At 41.2% G+C, this 20,684-nt stretch overlaps 1 protein-coding gene across 4 annotated transcripts in view; it reads left to right on the top strand.

Moving 5' to 3' along the window:
* The window catches only part of ntn1b (netrin 1b), a 55,772-nt gene that overhangs the window by 33,228 nt on the left and 1,860 nt on the right, over positions 1–20,684 (top strand). For all 4 annotated transcript variants that reach the window (XM_055035485.1, XM_055035486.1, XM_055035483.1 and 1 more), the window contains 4 exons: positions 2,134–2,322; positions 10,365–10,514; positions 12,835–12,888; positions 16,566–16,640. In XM_055035485.1, the coding sequence (XP_054891460.1) occupies positions 2,134–2,322; positions 10,365–10,514; positions 12,835–12,888; positions 16,566–16,640 (468 nt within the window). The remainder of the gene's footprint in view (positions 1–2,133; positions 2,323–10,364; positions 10,515–12,834; positions 12,889–16,565; positions 16,641–20,684) is intronic.

Here is a 20,684-nt window from a genome sequence, read left to right as displayed (position 1 = left end):
AGCATCTTATCAGCCATGAGAGTCAACCTCAGCCAGGGATTAAATTGTGACAAAATGATCAAAAATAACTGCGTTTCCATTAAAAAAAAATATGCGCAAAACTTTGTCGGTATTCCGCTAATGTTGAACCCCCCTGCAATTTTGCAATTATTGTGTTCCCATCAAATAAGAAACACAATTAAAATCATACCTGGATACGTTTGTTGTTATGCCATGATCCTCCTTCCACTTCCTGTTGTCTTCTTTGTCATTTCTGCCAGTAGTAACATCCTTAATCACGTGACTAGGGGGATGCAAAAAAGTATTTTAAAATTGCGAAGTACTCTTCTTTTGATAAGTTAGTAGGTGGTGAGAAAATGCTGATTTGAAAGAAAAGATTCGTCTCTTAAGTTTTTCTGCTTGTTAAAAACTCCACATCCATTATCAGTGCTAAGAAATACTGGCACCTGCTGTAGAATTCAGAGGAAATTATTCCTCTGAATTTTGAAGCATCGTTTCAGCAGATACCTCTTTGTTGAGGCTTCCCTGCCGTGGATTCAATTCACCATTCCACTCACAAAAAGCACTAAAAGATCCCTGTTGCGTTTTTCCTCACACTTCTCTTAAGTGGAGATAACATCTGGAAAAAGAAACCAGCAAAACACTGAGAGGGGGCAGGAGGGGAGTTTTTCAAAGCTGGTAAAGAGCATGTTGGATCAGCTTTGGAGAGGGAAGTGAGAGAGATAAGCCCATCACAGCTGCCAAACACCTCTGTGGTCGGTGTGTGTGTTCGTGTGTATGTGTGTCTGGACCCCCAATGTGGAGAAAGGGTTTCTGAATCCCAACCACCTGCCAGCCCTGGTCTCCAATGGCAGGTGTTAGCCCATTTTACGTGATTCAGAGAGCAGATAAATACGCAGCATATGTGACGTCCCTATCGCCCTCATCTCTTTGTAATGCCAGTAAGACCGATGCACCGATGGAGAGATTACCGAAATGCGAGGTATTATGAAGGAGGGTGGAGGGCTTCTCTTAAGAATGTTTTTGTGATGAAGTCAAATGAAAAAAATAGCTAATAGAAGAGCTGAATTTTGATATTTTCAAGTTTTACGTGTAGTAAAACTTGAAAACATCAAAATTCAGCTCTTCTTTAGTTTGTAAATCGCCACAGTGTGACGGTATCAAGCATAGCAAAAGTCTAATGCGAGGGTGAACACAATAGCTGCGTTTCCCAAAACAAATTGAAATTCCCCCACAAAAAATTCTTAATAAGAACACATCAATTTTGAAAAAAAAAAACAACTTGCTTTTCGATTAAGAGTTTTAGGGGCTAGGATGACGTGGTGAATGCATCTAATCAAAATTAGATGCATTTCACAAAACTGCAACTTTTTTCTGCTTTACATGAGTCACGTGATCAACAGGCGGATGTTACTGCTGGCGAAAACTACAAAGACACGACAGGAAGTAGCAGGAGGATGATGGTTTGTTTTTTGTTTTTTTAGAACAGTGTGCTGCTGGTTTCACCTGAGCTCTCACAGCATCACAGAGTTTATGAAAAGCAATATCGCTAACATTGATACCTGGGTCTGTTTTGCTAACATTTGCTATTTGGCTAATTTTGAATTTCATTTTGAAAACATTTTAGACTACGGTGGATTGAGATATTTTGACAGTTTTTGGACCAAAAAAACAGTCAGGTGTGAATATTCTGAGAGTTTTTGCAGAGGTATTATAAATTTTTAACAAATTTCTCAATATCACTAATATTGCTACCATGAAGGGTTTTTTTGTGTACAAAATCAATTGAGTGTAGAACTTTCATGAAACAATTGTGTGTTATTCCACATACAGACATGGTGATAAGAATATTTGGGGAATTTTCGGATTAAATTTGATTTTTAATGATTTTGTTAGGTCTTAGTTGGGTGGCCAAGTCACTGCTGACAGTTTCAAAGCTCAAAATAAAATTTATCTAGAATATATCATCTGCAGTACATAGACATTTTGAAAAATCAACAGTTTTCATGCCACATTGTGTCAGAGGGATGTCATGCTTCTTTTCTTTTCTTGCTCATGGCAGTGGATGCAGACTCTTTGTGCCACAAATGTCAGGTAATTGAGTTCTTTGTCATCTCCTTTGTTTTTGCCCAGCGTGCCACTGCAACCTGCACGCCCGCCGCTGCCGCTTCAACATGGAGTTGTACAAGCTGTCCGGCCGCAGGAGTGGCGGCGTCTGCCTCAACTGTCGTCACAACACAGCGGGGCGTCACTGTCACTACTGCAAGGAGGGCTACTACAGGGACATGACCAAGTCCATCTCTCACCGCAGAGCCTGCAAAGGTAACTGACGCTATGCATGCCACTGCTGAAAGGAAGACACGGAGTCGAATGATAGGATCAGAAAAAGATACAGACACAAATTGTAAAACAGATGTGGAAGCCTGTTTCCACACCATACGACCCAGAAAAGATGCATGTTGAGGCTGAATGTAAGATGATGTTTTACCATCTTTATTTCTTTCACAAATCATTCATGATCAACAAAATTTGACACAAAAAGCTTACAAAAATATCTTTGATGTTAAAATGAAAACCGATTTCTACAAAAATATTGAAAATTAAATTAAAATATGTAAAATAAAATAAGGGATTGCATAAATATTCACCACCTTTAAAGGGTAAGTGTTATGTAAAGTTGACTTTTTTTTTTTTTAGCTTGTATTATGTTATAATGTTGTTCCCCCATCAAAACATACCTGAAATGTTGCCTTTATTCTTTCGTGAATGTTTGAGAAATCATTTAATTTCCATGCCAACCATTCAGCTGTGAAAAAAGCTCCTCCTTGGAGCTGGGCTGAGTTTCCACAGAGGTCCCCACGCCTCCTCCACTCTGCCCCTTCAGACAAGCTGGCAGCAATTAGCAAGCACCCCATGGAAGTCCTCATTATAAGGAGCTACTTCTCAGAGCAACTCTGGTAAAACCATTGCTAAACGGTGAATAGAGGAGCCATGTTGTGATGACTTTCTGAAGGGGGATAGAGTCCCAATTTCAAGGCGTAAGTTATAAAGTCAAATTATCTTTTAAACCATATTTGATATATGCAGCATTTTTATAACAACGGAAGGTACCATAGTAATTTGACTGTGCTATAAAATGATACTGTGTGACTGGAAAACAAATAATACTGCTTATTCAAAGTAACAAACCTAATTCATCAAAGGTCCAACCAGTTGGTGCTAGAAGTCTCACCACAAAATGGAGATTGCCTGAGTGTAGCATATGATTGTATATGATTGTAGACTATGTCTGCAAGGTCAATTGCAGAAGGTCAAAGGCTGATCAGTATCCACTGCTACCAGTGCAGCATAAAGACAAAAAAAAAATACTGAACGTAAACCAGAGAAAAGGTTATTGGAAAGTACAAGTCAGGAGATGGATACAAAACAATCTCTGAAGCACTGAACATCCCATGGAGTTCAGTTCAATCCGTCATCCAGAAATAGAAGGAATATGGCCTTGTGTTTAAGTCTACCTGGATCAGGTCGTCATGACAATAGGAGAGAAGGTACATGATGGAGGGGTCACCAGGTTGCCATGACAACGCTGAAGAGACAGCCACAGCTGTGTTTCTCAATTCCTGGGGGTCCTCAGGGACCAATGCCCGGCATGTTTTACGTGTTCCCCATTCGTCCACACACCTGACTTGAATAAGTGGATGATTAACAGGCTTCTGCAGCACTTGATGGCATGCAGAGGAGGTCATGCAGCTATTTGAATCCGCTGTTGTGCAACCAAAACACATCTAAAACACACAGGGCAGCGTTTTAGATGTCCTGCATCGGAATAGAAAAACCCTGAGCTGTACTGAAGTTGACAAGGTGGATGTTGTAGAGTGGACCAGTACATCACAGACCTCAATCCAACAGCGTTTATGGCAGTGCTTCTCAATTATTTTCCGTTACGCCCCCCCTAGCAAGAAAACTATTCGCGCCCCCCACTCCCCACCGTGACTATCCATCTCTGCATAAAATTTTTTCCTTATTAACATTTTTTTCGCTGAAAAAACTCTAGCGGCTTATCGCCGTGATTGGGATGTGTATTTAAGTGACGCGCTAATTTATTTGGCTTCATGCTGTCCGCTGCGAGCATTTTTAGACACAGCAAACACAGCGGTCTTTCCTCTTCTCCAACTGTAGTCACAGTGAAGCCAAGCGCTAAATACGCTTCATCGTATTTCCTCTTCTTAGCTTTCGGTTGACTTTCTGTTGTCTCATTATCTTTGTATCTCTCCGCTTTTCTTTTCATCCCTGTTAAAAACTTTTTCATGTTGGGGGTTGTTGAATAACGGAGGCCAGAGACAGAACGCAGTCGGAGCTTTTTGTTGACTTAACATTGCTAACCAAGGCAAACCTGTTGTCTTGTAAGTCATAAAATGTTGCACTGTCGCAAACGTGACAGAAGTAACAATGAGAGCGCCACTGCCGCCTACTGTGCGCAATTACACTTTATACTAGTACGGCCAAAAAAAAGCCTGTTCCCCAGGATCACACGCGCCCCCCCAGGTATCGCACCGCGCCCCCCAAAGGGGGCCCGCCCCACTATTTGAGAAGCACTGGTTTATGGCAAGACTTGGAAAGAACTGTTCACATCTAGATTTGCGACCATGACTGCAGAATATATATGCAGTAATGTGTGTTAATTTTTTTAATTTGTCATTATTTTTGTTTAATTCAGTTTTCACTTTGACATTACATGACTTCTTTAATCTTTTCCCTTTTTTTTTGTCAAACTATGTTGATCATGATTCATTTGTAAAAGCAGTGAAAGGGTAAAAGATCCAAGTTAGTGAATACTTTTTATAAGGGCTGTTATATGTATAGTTCGACAGACAAGCTGATACTTTATTAAAAAAAAAGAGAAAGAAGAAGAACAAGCTGCTGACATGGTTCCGGTAATAATCGAATTCCTTTGGAAAAAGCCGACTAAGGCGATCTTCAGCAAACTGACCCATGCAATTCCAAAATTTACTACTTGAGGTCCTCCATGAACGCCTCACAAGACAAGCATAGCAAACAGGTAATCGGCATTCTCCTCTGTTCACTCGGCGAGTACACATACGCGTGTACGGGGAAAGAAAAGAAAAAAGACACACACACACACACACACACACACAGATGTGAGCGCACTCGCTAGGTTTGAGACCAGGCTGGCAGGAATTAAAATGGGGGAGACAAAAGCTGAGCTCCTTCTGTGTGGAAGGACCTCTGGGAGTAAAGAAGGACCTCGTGCAAACACACTGCTGCCACTCTGGCTGGAATCTTATCAGTAAAATATCTTAGCAGTGCGCTAACTGCTTGTGCATGTGTATGTATAGCTGAAAACAAAGATAAAATACAGTTTTCTCATGGATTAACAACCTTAGCTAAAATCTGCTAATGTTTCAGACTCTCTATAAAAACTCCTGTAGCTAGTTTGAGTAATTATTTTAAGTCTCTTCAAAGAAACATGTTTTTAGTTCATATTCTTGTTTAAAATAGTTAACCGGGGTTGATTTAAGGATAAGATGAACAAAGATAATGGTGATAAACCCATCCCTTAAGTTATCATAATGAAATACATCTTCAGTCTTATCGTGTAACTCATAAAATTGAGAAAAAATAGCTGCTTTATTCATATCCATGTTTGTCACCTTAAGCAGCACTAACCATCAAGCTGCGCTAACTTTCAAGCTAAATTAAACTGTTGATGTCTATCCTCTGGCGCCCCTATCTTCTGTTGGGTGGAACAGCAGGATTGATTTTCAGCCGCATGCCACAACAGTTAGCCCTTTTTTCTGCCCACTAAGAAGTGTTCATATCTTTTTACATCACTTACAGTTCATAGAAGAACTTGGTGTAGTTATAGTGAACACAAGCCTGACAGATAGTCTGCACTTAGCGTAACACATGACAGCCTGACTTCCAGCCTAAACATTTCCCTAAGTTATACTTGGGAGTGGTTCCATTTGGAGGGGTTGGAGCTAGAAGCAGGTTAGTTTAACACAAGTTTCCCCCTTTTGCTTGATGATACTGCGATACCCATACATCTCTGCGAAACCTTTTCCCAAACAGCTGGAACGGTAACCCGAACATGCCTTACCCCCGCACACCTCCCTGCCCGCCCGCCTGCCCACCCGCCAGGACTCATTGCTCTGGGATCAAATCCAAACAGTCTGATTGCTGCCTTTCTTCTCAGGTGACAAAAACGAGCTGTCGCGACATCAGTTTAAAAACCGCCATATTTATTGTTCGAATCAGCCGCCCGTCTCGCTCTGCTGTTGTTGGACAGGAGTTAGAGAGCGGCGCCAACGAAGCCAGGAGGAAACCTGCTTTCCTTCCTCGCCCAACTACCTACTTCCCCCCTCAACACCTCACCTCTCAGCAGTCTTAACCTTTGAGTCAAAAAAGAAAAGTGGATAGCGTTGAACGGCTCCATGCATTATTTCCCAGATTAACAGCTTCGCTCCTCATCAAGAGCAGTGTAAACATGGCTCTTGGAGAATCACATTGCTTACCTCCCACCACTTTGGTTCCCCCCTTTTTCTTCCCCCAACCTTTTCCGTCCATAAATTTGGCAGTTAAGCCTCGGGTGAGTCCACAGAGACGAGGGTGGTGCACGGTTCATTGCACTGCAGTCCCCAAAGCCCTCGGCAACCGTTCGGTTCTCCAAGCCCTCCGTCGGAGCTTCAAAATCAAGACGTTTGACTTTTTTTTTTAACCAAAAAAGAAAAAAATGCCAAAAAATTTAAAAGAAATTGTTGTTGCATCAGAAATTCTGAAATACCTGGGCAACTTCTCGTAAAAAAGTGTGTTTTGACATATAAAAGCTTTGTTAGTGTTGTGAATTTTCCTGACGTACTTTTACATGCCATGACACAGTAAGGGAAAACTGAACTAAGCAGCTGCCTCCAAGTGGGGTCCAAATGTTGCAGACGTTTCACCACTCTTCGTTTCTGGGCTCTAATTTTAGAAATGGATCCTTCTTTTTCCTCCAAAACAACAGATCACCATTGCTGCTATTATCACTTTTGTTTGAAGGGAAATATTTTATTATTTTTACTATTTTATATCATAATCTTCCTAAAATAATGCCAAAAGTAATTTTTGGGGGGAAAAAAAAAAAAAAATCACAAACTTTTTTTCAAAAGTTGTTTAAGGGAAAAAGGCCTTAAAACATTTATAAGAAATTCATTTGCCAAAAAAACTTTAGGCAAGTACATATTAAAAAAATTACAGCAATTTGGTCATGTGGGTATTTAAAGTGCTTCTTAAATAAATTTGGTATAGTATGGTAAAAGATGGCTGCACTCTAAAAATTTCCATTATGCATATATCCTGTCATAATTCAAGCTATATATATATATATATATATATATATATATATATATATATATATATATATATATATATATATATATATATATGATTATTATTATTATATAAGTATGTAATTAGAAGGTGTGAATAATAGAACATGAGGATATTATATAGGAGGCGTCTTGATTAGTAGATAAAAAGACAAGTGACTGTTTGGAAACAGGGCGCAGCTGAAGGGGAGACCAGGCAGGCGGGCTGAGGAAGAGCAAGAGAGAGCAAGAGATATGGCACGAGAAGAGCAAGGGAGGAGTAAACACACTGGGGAACATAAATCTTAAAGAACTGGATACAGAGAATAAGCTAAGACAGTAGAATCTAAACACAAGTAAATAAGCAGCTGAGTATAGACTGATCAACATTTTTACTTCAGTGACAGACGTAGAAAACAAAGAACTAAGTTTATGGTGAAATAAGCAAGAAAGTGTTTAAAAAAATGCCAACAATGGAGAAACTCCAATATTTAATAGACATAAGCTTTTCACATCCATTTAGTGTATTTTTGTTTTAAATGTTTTTTTTATATTGTATAATAAACTAACAAAACATAGTTGATGATTTCCAAAGAAAAATCTGAAAAGTACGGCGTCCATATGTGACCACCCCTCTTTACTCTGTTACCCCTGAACAATTTATGTAATTTTCCTTTGCGATCAATAAGTTATTTTTGAATAACAAATCCCAATATGCAATTTAATGTCAGTGTAAATAGTCAAATAATTGAACTTTTTGGGCTGGATGCTAAGTTGAAATGTAGTATGAAATGAAACATGGCGACGACAGCGTCATGCTTCGGTAGAGACGAGAATGCTGGTGAGGGTTGATGGGAAGTCGAATAAACACAGAGTGAGACTGAGGTGAAGCATATTCAAAATGTTCATATGTTATAATGGTCCAGTCAAAGTCCAGGATCAAATCCACTTGAGTGTCTGTAGCAAGACTAATTTTCAGCGATACTCTCAGTTCAATTGCGAAGAGTTCAATAACTCTTTTCAGTGTTTAGCGAACAGAAAAGAGGAAGGAAATGTGAAAAACAAATTTTTTTGTTTTCACTTCATAATGTTTATAGTATATATATATATTATAGCTCTTCAAAAGAACATCATACTCAGTTTGTATTTAGTCCGTCGTAAAAAAAAAGGCGAGACTTTCAGTAAAAACAGATCATTAAAATGATTGCCTGCTTGTAAAAGCCTAAACCACATCCAATTGCTTTATTTTTTACATCCAAGGAGCCAGAAACTCTCGCATTCTGCTAAAAACGATTCTCATCTAACGTCCTGCGAGGCCGTTCCTGAATCTCTGTGTTGACTTTGGCTCCTTTTTCACTCACTTGCCGCTGAACTGCTGCAATCGGGACACATAGGGTGGGAAACAAACAGCATGTAATAGTGGTGTGTGTAAGGATTAGAACAAGAACCCAGTAAACACGGGACAGAGACGCATCATCTACCGCTAACATCTCTCTAAGAGTCGCCTTTAAAACCTGAACGAACGACGACTGAAAATGGCTGAACTTAAAACCAGTAGAAAAACATTTAAAAAAATAAAAAAAACAAAAAGTGAGTGACCACTTTAGAAATGGCAATATAATATTAAAATAAGAGTTATGCACATATATTAGTTAAAACAAAGAGATGAGAAGAACACATTTTTTTCATTCAAATCTTTGCTGTGCAGTTAAAATTTTTCCTCATAACTCAATAAACATGACAGAGTACCAGGGCAATGAAAAAATTAAGTTACAAGATTAAAGTTATAATATTATGAAAAGAAAAGTCATAACATTATGACTTGTAATGACAGAAGAATAAAGTCATAATACTATGAACAAAGTTGTAATATTAGTAGACTGCAGAAGCAATTTTATGAGAACTCCTAAACAACAAATAATAAAAAGTACAGTTTTTTGTTTTTCTTTAATAAAACTGAAACCCCTTACTTTTATATGTAATTGTATGACTTTTTTCTGGCAGTATTGTGTCTTTATTCCTCTAATATTAAGATTTTCTCCTCATAAGATTGTGACTTTATTCTCTTAAAAGAAAAATAAATATCTCCGTCCCTAATAAACAACGCCCTCAATGAAACAAAAATAAACCCGGCATCTAAAACACGTCAACCTCTGTCAGAAACTCTTGGAATTCAAGTCCCGACAGACGGGCCGAGCGGTGTGATGTTCCCACAGAGAGATTTCAACGAAACCTTATGACGCTGATGGAGACGTTCCAGCTCCAAGCACCTCCAGCATCAGCCGGACCACTTCAAGCCCCGTTCTTCGAGATGACTCGGCTGGTACTTATAATACATGCGGGACTAATAGCGAGGCTGGGCTTCGACTTCAAACACGGGCTTTATGGTAAAACTTTGGCATGAAGTCCGGCACGCACACGCACACACACGCAAACCCGACAACAAATTTCTCACATTTAATGTGCGATCCTCCCAGCTAACAGCCCAAACAGACTTTGAAGTGCGTTCCACTCGTCTATTAATGGGAAACGTTATTCAGCCGGCGTGTTTGCCGCCAAAATAAAAAAAAAAGCCCACCACCCCCACCAAAAAATGCCTCACATTGGAAAGTTGATCCGAGAAAGCAGACAGCCTGTCTGATCACGGAGGACTGCTCACACGCTGGCGATCGGACACACGCCCAGACGCAGTTAGCGGTGAAAGTGGAAGCCCTATAATTTATTGAGTTATTTACTCCTCTGTGGGCCTTAAGGAGCCGGGGATGATGAAGAATCCTACGGTCATGATGGGTGGAGGAGAGCGGGCTAATTGGACTGAGGTTTTACGCTGGTGGAAGGCCCATTCCCCCACTTTTGGAATGTCTGAAAGGAAAACCCGGCTAGCGTCAACGATTTCCTACAAACCTTTAATTGCTCCGATTGAAATAAAAGCTTGCTTCTGTTCATTCACAGATAAATGTTTGTATTTTTGTTCTTGTTTTCTCCCCTGCACCGCAGCGTGCGACTGTCATCCGGTCGGAGCGGCGGGGAAAACGTGCAACCAGACAACAGGCCAGTGTCCCTGCAAGGACGGCGTGACGGGGATCACCTGCAACCGCTGCGCCAAGGGTTACCAGCAGAGCCGCTCCCCCATTGCGCCGTGCATAAGTAAGCAGTCACATACTGACCAGGAAAAAATTTGATAAAACAGGTCAACAAAACAAACGCAGCATAACTATAAAGTATAAAGGGTAAGTATAAATAAAATTGTCCCAACAAGGCACACGTTTTTATTTTGCCTCCTTTACTTCCTGTGGAATCAAATGACTTCAGAAATCCCAAAATGATCAAATGGAGTATGGGGGGGGGACATCGAGACACAGAGGACAGTTCAGGGACAAAGTCGTGGAGAAAGTTAAAAAACAAAGCTGTAATGCTACGCTTGTGAAAGTAAATCTCTTTGGCTTCTGACCGCTGTGCAATGAGAGAGGACTCTTTCAAAAATAAATAGATTAAAATAAATAAAGAAGAAGAAAAAAAAAGATTAGTTTTCACAGCTTCTCCCCATCCAGTCTGGTTTTGTTGAGTTATGTTGCAAAGAAGAATGGACAAAATTTCCAGTTTTTTAATGTGAAGCATTAAAACATGTTAAAGGTGATATGACAAAGTGTTTCATTTAAGGGAGTGTAGTGAGGTGTGAATACTATTGCAAGAATACAGAAGAAATTAGATTTTTTAAATCAAATTTTTTTTTCTTCCTTTTCCTTCCGCTTCATATTTCTGCATTGTTTTGTGTTGGACTATCACATAAAATCCCAATAAAACACACCGAGGTAAAATGGAGGGGAAAAAAAACACTCCATGTATATAAAAGCTATAAATTCTGAAGCCAATTAAAATTAGGAAATTCTCACATGCTTATCGTCCACCAAACCACAACTACGCATTGTCGTCGTATCCTAGCGCCATTATTATTATTATTATCTTTTTTTTTTCTCCAAGAGATATTCAGCCTTTTAAACCAGCAGCCTGGACAAACATATCGTTAGGACTCGTGTGACACGGCCGTGTTTGTCTTCAGCGCCCGCTAACGGTGCCCCCTCGCAATAAATCTCCTCAGCCGCTCCGAGGGAAGGAACGGCGGCCGATGTGTTCATTGGCCGTATCTGCAGCCTGCAGATTCCAGACCTTCTGCAATAAACGCCACGCAGAGCAGAGATACGGCGCTAGTACCTGCTGTAGCTGGCTGCCACCAACAGATAACAGCGATGTCAAGGAGGACGCGCCGGCTATTGTGTCCCCGTGTCGCTCAGGTGGACATGACTGGACGTAGTGTGGTAACCACACACTACGTAAAGTAGACAACCAGACGGGGGGGTTTAGGGTTCCCGAAGACTGTGAATGTATTTGGTTTCTCGTGTATATCTACTTTCTTTTATAGATAATGTCTTTTCCTTTTTAATGGTATGTTGTAAAACTTTTTACCGATATCAGACTTTCTGCCAGCTATGAATTTAACAAGACCTGCACAATCAGTGCAGAGAGAGGGGAACATTTATGGAAAACCCTACAGCAGAGATGCAATAAAAAGAGAGAGCGAGAGAGAGAGGAAAACTCGCAAATGGGTTCATGCTTCTTTTCTACACTTTTTCACATTTTATCTTATGACCATAAACTTTAAGACATATTTTATTGGAATTTTGTTTGACAGAGCAACACAAAGTTGATTGTACACGCACTTATTCAAATATCTAACATCATAGGAGAAGTTTAAAAAGCTTTCGCTCGTCATGTTAGCTTCCCTAGCTTATTTATAGATGTAATATGTGTATATTTTTGAGTTTGATTTAAAGGAAATGATATGAAATTATGCAGAAAAATTTGTATTGCTGATTCATAAAATACTGACTGTTCTTTAGCAGAAAACATTTTGTCAGATTTCATCTCAGACAGCGAGCGAGCAGTCATACGAGTAATTTTACGCGGTGTAAGGAACATTTGGCACACAACGCATTTGAAAAAATTATGTTCCTTTTTAAAAAATATATATATATTCTGAAAAGTGTGGCGTGCTTTTGCATTCAACCCTACTTTACGTTTTTCTTGGACAGACAGAAGCCTTCAGAAGCCACCTAAAAAGTAAAAAGTGTGTGATTTAATTTTGATATGTTCAACTGAATCCCAGAGGAGAAACATGGTGGTGGCAGCATAATGCTAGGTTGAATGTTTGCTTGTTTTGTTTTGATTTTCGGAACATGCACCACAATTTGTATTTCTAAATCTTTAGACTTTACAACACCCAAAAGAATTCATTTGAATTTGTAGTAATTATAGGTGTGTATACTTTTGCAAAGCACTGAAAAGGAATTTATTTAAGTTTTTTTTTAAGTGCTCTTCGGTGAAATTATGCTTTTAAATCTTTTTTTAAAAAACCTAACAGTTTTTTTGATTGCTACGAAAATGTGTAATTTTCATCTCTGTCCTACAGAAATCCCTGTTGCATCTCCAACATCGACTTACAGCAACTACGAGGAGCCATCAGGTGAGCGACCAGAACATTTTTGACCTCTGCAGCACTCCAACTGAGCTTTAATTTGTATATTTGCCAAACCCAGTGTAGTTTTTTGGGAGCGATTTTATGAAATAACAACTCAGGCGAGCTGTTTCTTTGGGGTGTATAATGGTACGTTAGCGTATTTCAAGCGCAGGCACTGACATGAGCCGAACTCGGTGAGATCAGACCGCCGCTGATGTAAACTCCAGATATTTTGCCAGCTCTCCTTGCGGCCTTGTCGCCTGTATTCCCAGCCTGCCCAGCAGCCTCCCCAGAGCTTCAGCTCTAATCTGATTACATGCTTCATTTGCACCAGTTTGTATTTCTATCAAGGCTTGCCGTGCCAGAAGAGAAGCCCTGCTGGACCTCATTGTTCATGTTTCCCCCCACCCTCCAACAAGAGTCTCCATGTCGGACTGCCAGCATAATATGATTCGTTCACCTTTTAAAAGTTTATTTCTTTTTTTTTTTTAAAGAGCAGGAGAGCCTGATCTGGGTTTGTTTGAACAACCCGAGTCACCTCTAGTCATCGATCAGACCCTCCCCAAACCCTCCTCACCAAATGAGGCGCCGCTGACTTCACCGAGCTTTGTCGCTATCCTTCGCTTCCCCCCCCCGGCTTTAGAGACCCGCTGAGAGAGTTTGGATTTCTTGTCAGGCGTCTCCAAAGACGAACACCACCCTCCAAATTAGGAGGAGCGCCGGTCTCCGGGGGGACCCCCGCTGGAATGAACGTGGGTGCACAAAGGGGGCGTTTGTCCTCGCGGCGGGAGATCGGACCTTAATGAGAGCCGCAGGCGCAATGGGACGCGCCGGCTAGCGCGCCGCAGGGCTAATGGGTAACGTCAGCTATCAAAAGCATGATGAAGGCCCCCCTCCCCCTTAGATAAAGAGCACCCCTCCTTTTGCCCTTGTCGCTTCATTTGCATGGAAATCAATCGTGGTCGATATGAACTCCCCAATTTTCATTTACTTTGGGATTTCCTCTTTTCTCATTTTCTCCCCAGAAAGGAGCCGGGCATTCTCCGACTTCACTCCTCATACATGAATTCGATCCTCATCTTGCCACTTTTTTCTCCCCGTTTTTTTTTTTTTTTTTTTTTGTGAGAGGGCGTTTTTTTCTTGCTCTATCATTACCTAGGCAACCTCATTCACACAGAGCATAATGGGAAAGAAAGGGAAAGACTGGACAGAGAGCTGGAAGAAATAATGAAGTTTGTCCATATTCAGGCGAGCTGAAAGGTCCCCCCAGCCCCTCTCTCTCTCTGTACTGCCCCCCCATTCCCCCAAACTCCTTCTTTCTCTCTTCAAACTGCCCTACCCAGCTTTCCCACCCGCACCCCCAAAAAATGCCTAAGGCTTTTTGCTACCCACCGTATCACTGGGCTTTACTTCTCTACTAGCTTTTGCCTTTAAAGGGTTCTAATTTCTGACGGGGTTCACCACCCCCCACTTCCCTCCGCCCCGCCCTGAGTGACCTTCTTTTACGAGGGGGTGACCTTGGGGTAACCTGCACAATAAACAGCAGGACACTGACGAGAGCGCGGGGCCGGAATGGGAAACATGGAGGCGTGGAGCAGGAGCGTGCTGACAGACACGGGAGGATGTGTGTAAGCTTTAATCTGTTTCACACTCTTTCTCCAAAGGCATCCTTGAGTGTCTGGGAACAAAAGTAGTGGGACACTCAGCGCTAAGGGTGTAACCAGATCGTTTCACGAGATGATGTAGAAACTCTGCGATTTGTTGTCTTGAGAAAAGTTTGCCTTTTCTCATTTGCTGTCAGCTTTACTTCATCCAGTCAAGTTGGTGTGAGCTAATTGTTTGAGCTTTATGGGTTTTCAGCTTGACACCTTGTTGTACCAACGGTTTGAAGCTTTTATTTTGTTTCTTTGACTGTCATTTTCAAGCATTTTAACGCGTTCCCATAGCTTTTCCATCTTTCCCCATCCACAGCAAAGCAGAAATAAAGACACAATTACATAAATAATGTCAATTTTCTGACAAAATTGTGCTCCCTCTGTGTTTGACATATTTGCCAGTCCAGTCTGACCAGCCAGAATAAGAGGAAGGTAAGGAAAAGGAAAGAAAAAATAATTATAAATTCACTACAAATGAGTACAATACAACTACATCCGCTAGCCAGAGAGCAAGCATAACGTCCTGGCGACATGCTGCCCATGCTGCATTCAGGGGCCGATGGATAAATGTTTTTTTTCCTATGTTTCAACCATATATGGTCCTAGAAGACTAAAGATGAAATTGTCCAAAACCCTACTCATATTTTTTTCTGTTAAAGTAACTTGAAGCATTTCAGAAAAAACTTTGTTTGTATTCTGTTCTTGATTGTTCAATTTTGTGGGGACAACACAAACTGTTTTTTGTTTTGTTTTGTTTTGTTTTTTTACATTTCTCTTAAGACGAGCCCCGTCTTACTTCATTGAGAAACTCTGAAAGATAACTTCTGACCTTACAGAAGTCCTAGCAATTTCCTCGCTTGGCTTGCTAACAATGTCCCTTTACTAAAGCACCATAGAAGCCTCAGCCTCTTAGAAATTTTTTATTTATTTTTTGCCAGTAATTTGAGTGCGCAGCAGAAGAAAAGAGACAATTACAAAGACAATGAATGCAAGTGATTTCTAAGTGCAAGTGGCTCAAGTCAGCATGTGTTTTAGCATTGTCACTGTTGCTAAACCAACAACCGTATCTACGTTTAAATTTATCCATTTCAAAAGTAAATTCACTGAATGGAAACACGTCAATTTGAAAAATAAGCTCTTTCTTTTTTTAGATAAACGTTTTGGCACCAGGATGGTGTTTTTGGGCATGTCAAAATTGGTTCATTTTGTAAAACTGCAACAGCAACACTTTCTACGCATCACACAAGTCACATGATCAACAACAGGATGTTGCTACTGGCGGAAACCACAAAAAAAGACTACAGGAAGTAGTTGTGTGGTCATGGCGCAACATATTTTTTAACAACTTATCCTGTGAACAAATATATTCATGTGTGATTTCAAATTTTTTATTTAATGGAAATACTGTGATTGTAAAATTGTGGAATTTGTTTTACACTAGTGGAATATCGACAAAGTTTTTCCGCTGTTGTTCAACACTGAGCATAGATTTTGAAAAGCATAGTTTCAATTTTAAGAATAATTGAAAACTGAAAGGACTAAATGTTGGGAAATAATTATTTTCTGGAACATCACGTCCCACCACATCATTTAAGTATGCAAGCTGTTTTTCTGTTCCGCTCCCATTCCGAATAGTTTGTGCATGCTGGGATTAATAAGGTGGAATTCACAGTGTTCCACCGCAACACAACCAAGTACTTTACTTTTCCATTAGGTCATGTCATTTTAGTTTATATTTTATTTTCAAATTGAAGGACAAAATTAACATCTGGGAGTGAAATGCTGCTACTCCATCGGTGTCGCCAAGTGGTCAGATAATGATCAACCAATTGGAATCGTGCAATAACGTGACTGGCTTATTTTACTAAGATATTGCTTAAATGTTTTCTTATTCTTGCTAACGAAGTATTGCATCTGGATGGATTTAATTGGGGCAAAGTTTCAAACATCATCCAAAGCATTTAATAAACAGCTGGATAAACATCACTAACATGTACCTCTTCTTTTTTTCCTTTTTCTCATTGGCAGATTGCGAGTCCTACTGTAAAGCCTCCAAGGGAAAAATGAAGATCACTATGAAGAAGTACTGCAAGAAAGACTTTGGTGAGTGAGTCCAGCAGACAGGAATGTGGGCTTCGCATACGAAAGTCCGGACTCATGAGGTCAAACGCCTCAATTATTCCCTGCCCAATAACGTTCAATCCGTGCCTCAAACCTTCGTCTTCGTGTCTCCATTGATGATTTACTGAAAACATAACTGGTCCATGTTGGCTTTTGCTGATTAGCCCGACATAGTTTGAAGTCTCTGATGTGGGCTGTTGAGAGGTCTGCCCTTGAGCATGGTTGTGTTTTCAGAAATCCTATCTTAAGTGGAAGACACGGACAGCGAAAACCGAGCTTTTCAAGACACACAAACGCTAGCCAACGCTCCGACATTGGTAATTGCTCATTTTCTGTGCCGATTCGCTCAATCTGATTGCATCTGAGAGATGTTTTCCTTGACGTATTTCCAGGTCTTATCTCTTGCGATAATACTCTGGGGACTTCTGGGAAGACTTGAATGGAAATGTTCAAGGGCTGACTTGAATTGCATGAAGGACCCACAACACACTGAAATCTGTCCAGTTATGTCCAATATTAATATAAAAACATTTAGTGCATTCAGCAATGCACTTCCAGAATTTTAACATCAGTGATGTCTAGCATTGTTTCTAATTAATATAGTTTTCAACAAAAAATGTTTTTTCTATCTTGCAGGACGAAGAAAGAACAAAAATACTGTAAGGTTTCCACAGGGAAGCCTTTTAATGTCTACATTTATTTGAACTCTAAATGTGCAAAAGGAGAAAATATATATGGTTGATTCCCCTTTAACTTTATACAAGACAATTAATATTAGTCAAGTTAGCTTTAATGCTCATCAACTAACATATGTGCAAATAAAATGATAATGCTCATGCCCAATGATTTGTTGGTTGATAGTGACTGAATATGCATTTTAGGCCTGCAAAGAGATTGTAATTTATTGCTTCTTATGACTGCAGGGAACCAATTGGGTTAATCTTATGGCAGATATTCCAAAAGACTGAAGAAGCAAGTGATACGTTCACCAGGATGCTTTAGAGAACTTGGTCTACTTGTGCAATTTGGGAAAACTTTCAGGAGTTTTACATACGTCAAATCTCAGACAATCAAATTTATTCATGTAGCAGATTTCAGCAACAAGGCGTCTCAAGGTGCTTTGAGATGTAACTGAAGCATCAAACAGTCACCAGTAACAAACATTACATTTTGTCGAGTGCCGTCATCAAAACCACCAAGGCACATCAAATATGTTGGTTGATCTTCCGGTGATTATGGATCGAAAGCAGCTGTAAACGGGGGGTTTTAGTTACGGTTCAAAGGAACTCTGTGTTTCAGCTGTTTTGCAGTTTTCTGATTCAGTTCCAGATTTGTGCCTCATAGAGAATACAGCAGTAACTCTGTCTGGCAACATAAGATTCAACTCAAGTCCCTCAAATAGCGTTGATGGCTGTCGCTAAACGGGCAGACCAATCAGGGTTGGTAAAGTCCAATCCCCAACAGGTGACCTCCTGTGAGGGAACAGTTGACCTAGAGTCACCAACTCTACCTAAAGTGATGTTTTTCTGCTCTGACATTGCTGAGCTAATTGCTGAATTGCCTCCTCAGTAAGTCATTTGGTTCTATAGAGGCGTCATAATGAGCCATTCATGTGATTCAGGTGTGTTTAGTCAAGAGAAAATCTGAAACGTGCAAGTTACTGGTGCCCGTCTGCAGGAGCTGGCCACTCCTCTCGATCAAAATAGCTATGCAAGAATGGCCCAATCAAAGTTCAAATTGAAGTGAGAGAATTTTGTCAGTTGCATTTTTCAACAGCTTTAGGGGAAGACGTACAGTTTAGTAATCACCCAATTCCTGCTTGTGTAGATATTTCTGAACTTCAAAATCATTATCAGCAAAACTGCGTCGGTTCAGCAGGGAGGCAGATTTGCTTTCTTTTTATATCATCCAGATGAACGCCGGCCAAATGTATTTCAGTCCCCCCCTCGCAGCTGAGTCTGCGCTAATTCAGTCCATTTGCAGCGTTTGGAGACGAAGCCATATGCAGTCATTCTTCATATTTCCATTGACTTGAATCTCAGTCGTCAGCGCTGGGAGCAGCAGCGCGCTTATAAATCACTCAGGCCCGTTTCAGGCAAGGCGTGCGTGTTGCCGTTGGACTCCTCTCAAGGTTCTGGAAGCAGATGATTCTACACCCGAGTCGAGGCGGCGAGCCCGACGTCGGCGCTCAGCGTGTGCTCCCTTTGCCACGGTCTAATTCATTTCTCAGGCTTGTCGCCTCGCTTTTGTGGAGCTTCAGAGTCTCCTCTCTATTCTTCCTCGGGGAGGGAAACCCCCCGCGTGTGAGTGCTGATGCAGGCCCCCCAGGGGTCACGGGAAGGGGCCCTCTGTTTAAACACAGTTGTGGGCTTTGCCGGTGCAGAGCATTCCTCGGGGCACAAACAGGTGGTAAATTAAGCAGACAGTGACGGATTGCCACCCTCGGAGAAAGAGAAATATGTTTTGTTTGTTCAATTTTTGTTTTTCATCAGCGCCGTAGCTACGGAGACGGCAGACACAAAGGGATTATATTCTCGCCCGACGACTCTTCCTCTGCACACATACACACACGTGTACCCCTCCTTCTTTCTCCCTACTGCCGGACAGAGGACAATGAATCAAAAGATCTGCCCGGCCATCTCTCCACAGTCACCCAAGGGTGGAGGATCCGCGATCATTCACTCAGCTGATAACCAGCTTCTGCGCGCTAATTAGGCGAGCTCTAATTTCATTAGCCTCTCCTCCCCACCACCACACCACCACCCGTGTCAAAAGCAGCAACAGCAGCAGCAGCACACTCAAAGAAGATCAACTCTGTGGGAAGTCTGGCTGGAAGGGAGACTCGGGTCAGCGGCCATTGTTGGAACTCGAGATCATCCTGCACTTCCTCTCCTCGACAACGCCGCTTCCATTTTCTAACTGGTGTCTATTTAACTTAAACCAAGTGGCACAAGGTGTATGTGTGTGTGTGTGTGTGTGTGCGTGTGTGTGCGTGCCTGAGGGGGGTTTGTGTGCACTTCAATACACCCTGAGGTCTGAAAACACACTTGAGAGTGAAAGCAAGAGAGGCAAGACACTGACAGGGAGCCTGGGCCCCCTGCGCCGCAACAGGGTCTCCTCCAACCGAATCCATCGGCGATCCCCGTCCCCTCGCTGGATTCTCACGCTGTGGAGTTGGATGGAGCTCTGGGAGCAAAACCCCGGACAGCTCATGAGGTCGGAAACACATCCCGATTCTCCCCCGGACCTTTTTTTTCCCCCCTCAAGCTGCGAAGACAAATAGTGGCCCCCAGGCTTCTACCCCATCAACCACCCCCTCCACCCTCACTCACACCCTTTATGTGTCAGGGTGAAGGAGAGGGCTGCAGTGAATGGCAGGGCTGTGAGAGTTCACTCTCCTCGGCCCAACAGGCCTTCTTTCTCCTGAATTTGTGTGCAATTTGCTCACGCCGCGCATTGAGGGACGCACACTTGAACACCTCAATTCATTTTCTGGTATTGACAGGGGTTGACTGATGAAGACTGACTATGAAAAGGAAAACCTTCTTTTGGAAAAAAAGAAAAGACGTGTAACCTTAGTTTTGTATTGCCTTTATCACCCTTGAAGCATTTTTCCCATTTGGTTACATTACAGTTGCAGATCCGATGAATTTGTTTTGGGGTGATTGACGGTCTCTCAGGGTGTTAACATCTGATGGTCCTGTAGACTTGGACGCCAAATTTGCAACGTTTGTTGCATTTTTAGCTGCTGCGGTTCACTTTCACACTGTACTGTCAAAAGAACGAAACACTTCTTTTCACAGTACAGTCAAAAAAAAAAAGGTGAAATTGTGAAGAAGTTTTATTCGTATTAAATGATGTTCCTTATGTATCATATAAATGTAATGTTTACGGTGCATTTAGACTTGTCCTGTAAATGCACCCTAACACAAAGTGACACTTAATTGTGAAGTGCTCTATATTACAGGGCATTCTGGGTAAATACAATCAAAACAAATGCAAGAGTCTAGCATTAGCTTGAGAAAT

Source organism: Poeciliopsis prolifica, unplaced genomic scaffold (genome assembly GCF_027474105.1).
Source record: "Poeciliopsis prolifica strain line A6 unplaced genomic scaffold, Auburn_PproV2 SCAFFOLD010, whole genome shotgun sequence".
Lineage (NCBI taxonomy): Eukaryota > Metazoa > Chordata > Actinopteri > Cyprinodontiformes > Poeciliidae > Poeciliopsis > Poeciliopsis prolifica.
Note: the sequence above shows the minus strand (reverse complement) of the source record. Positions and strands in the feature narration are given on the sequence as shown.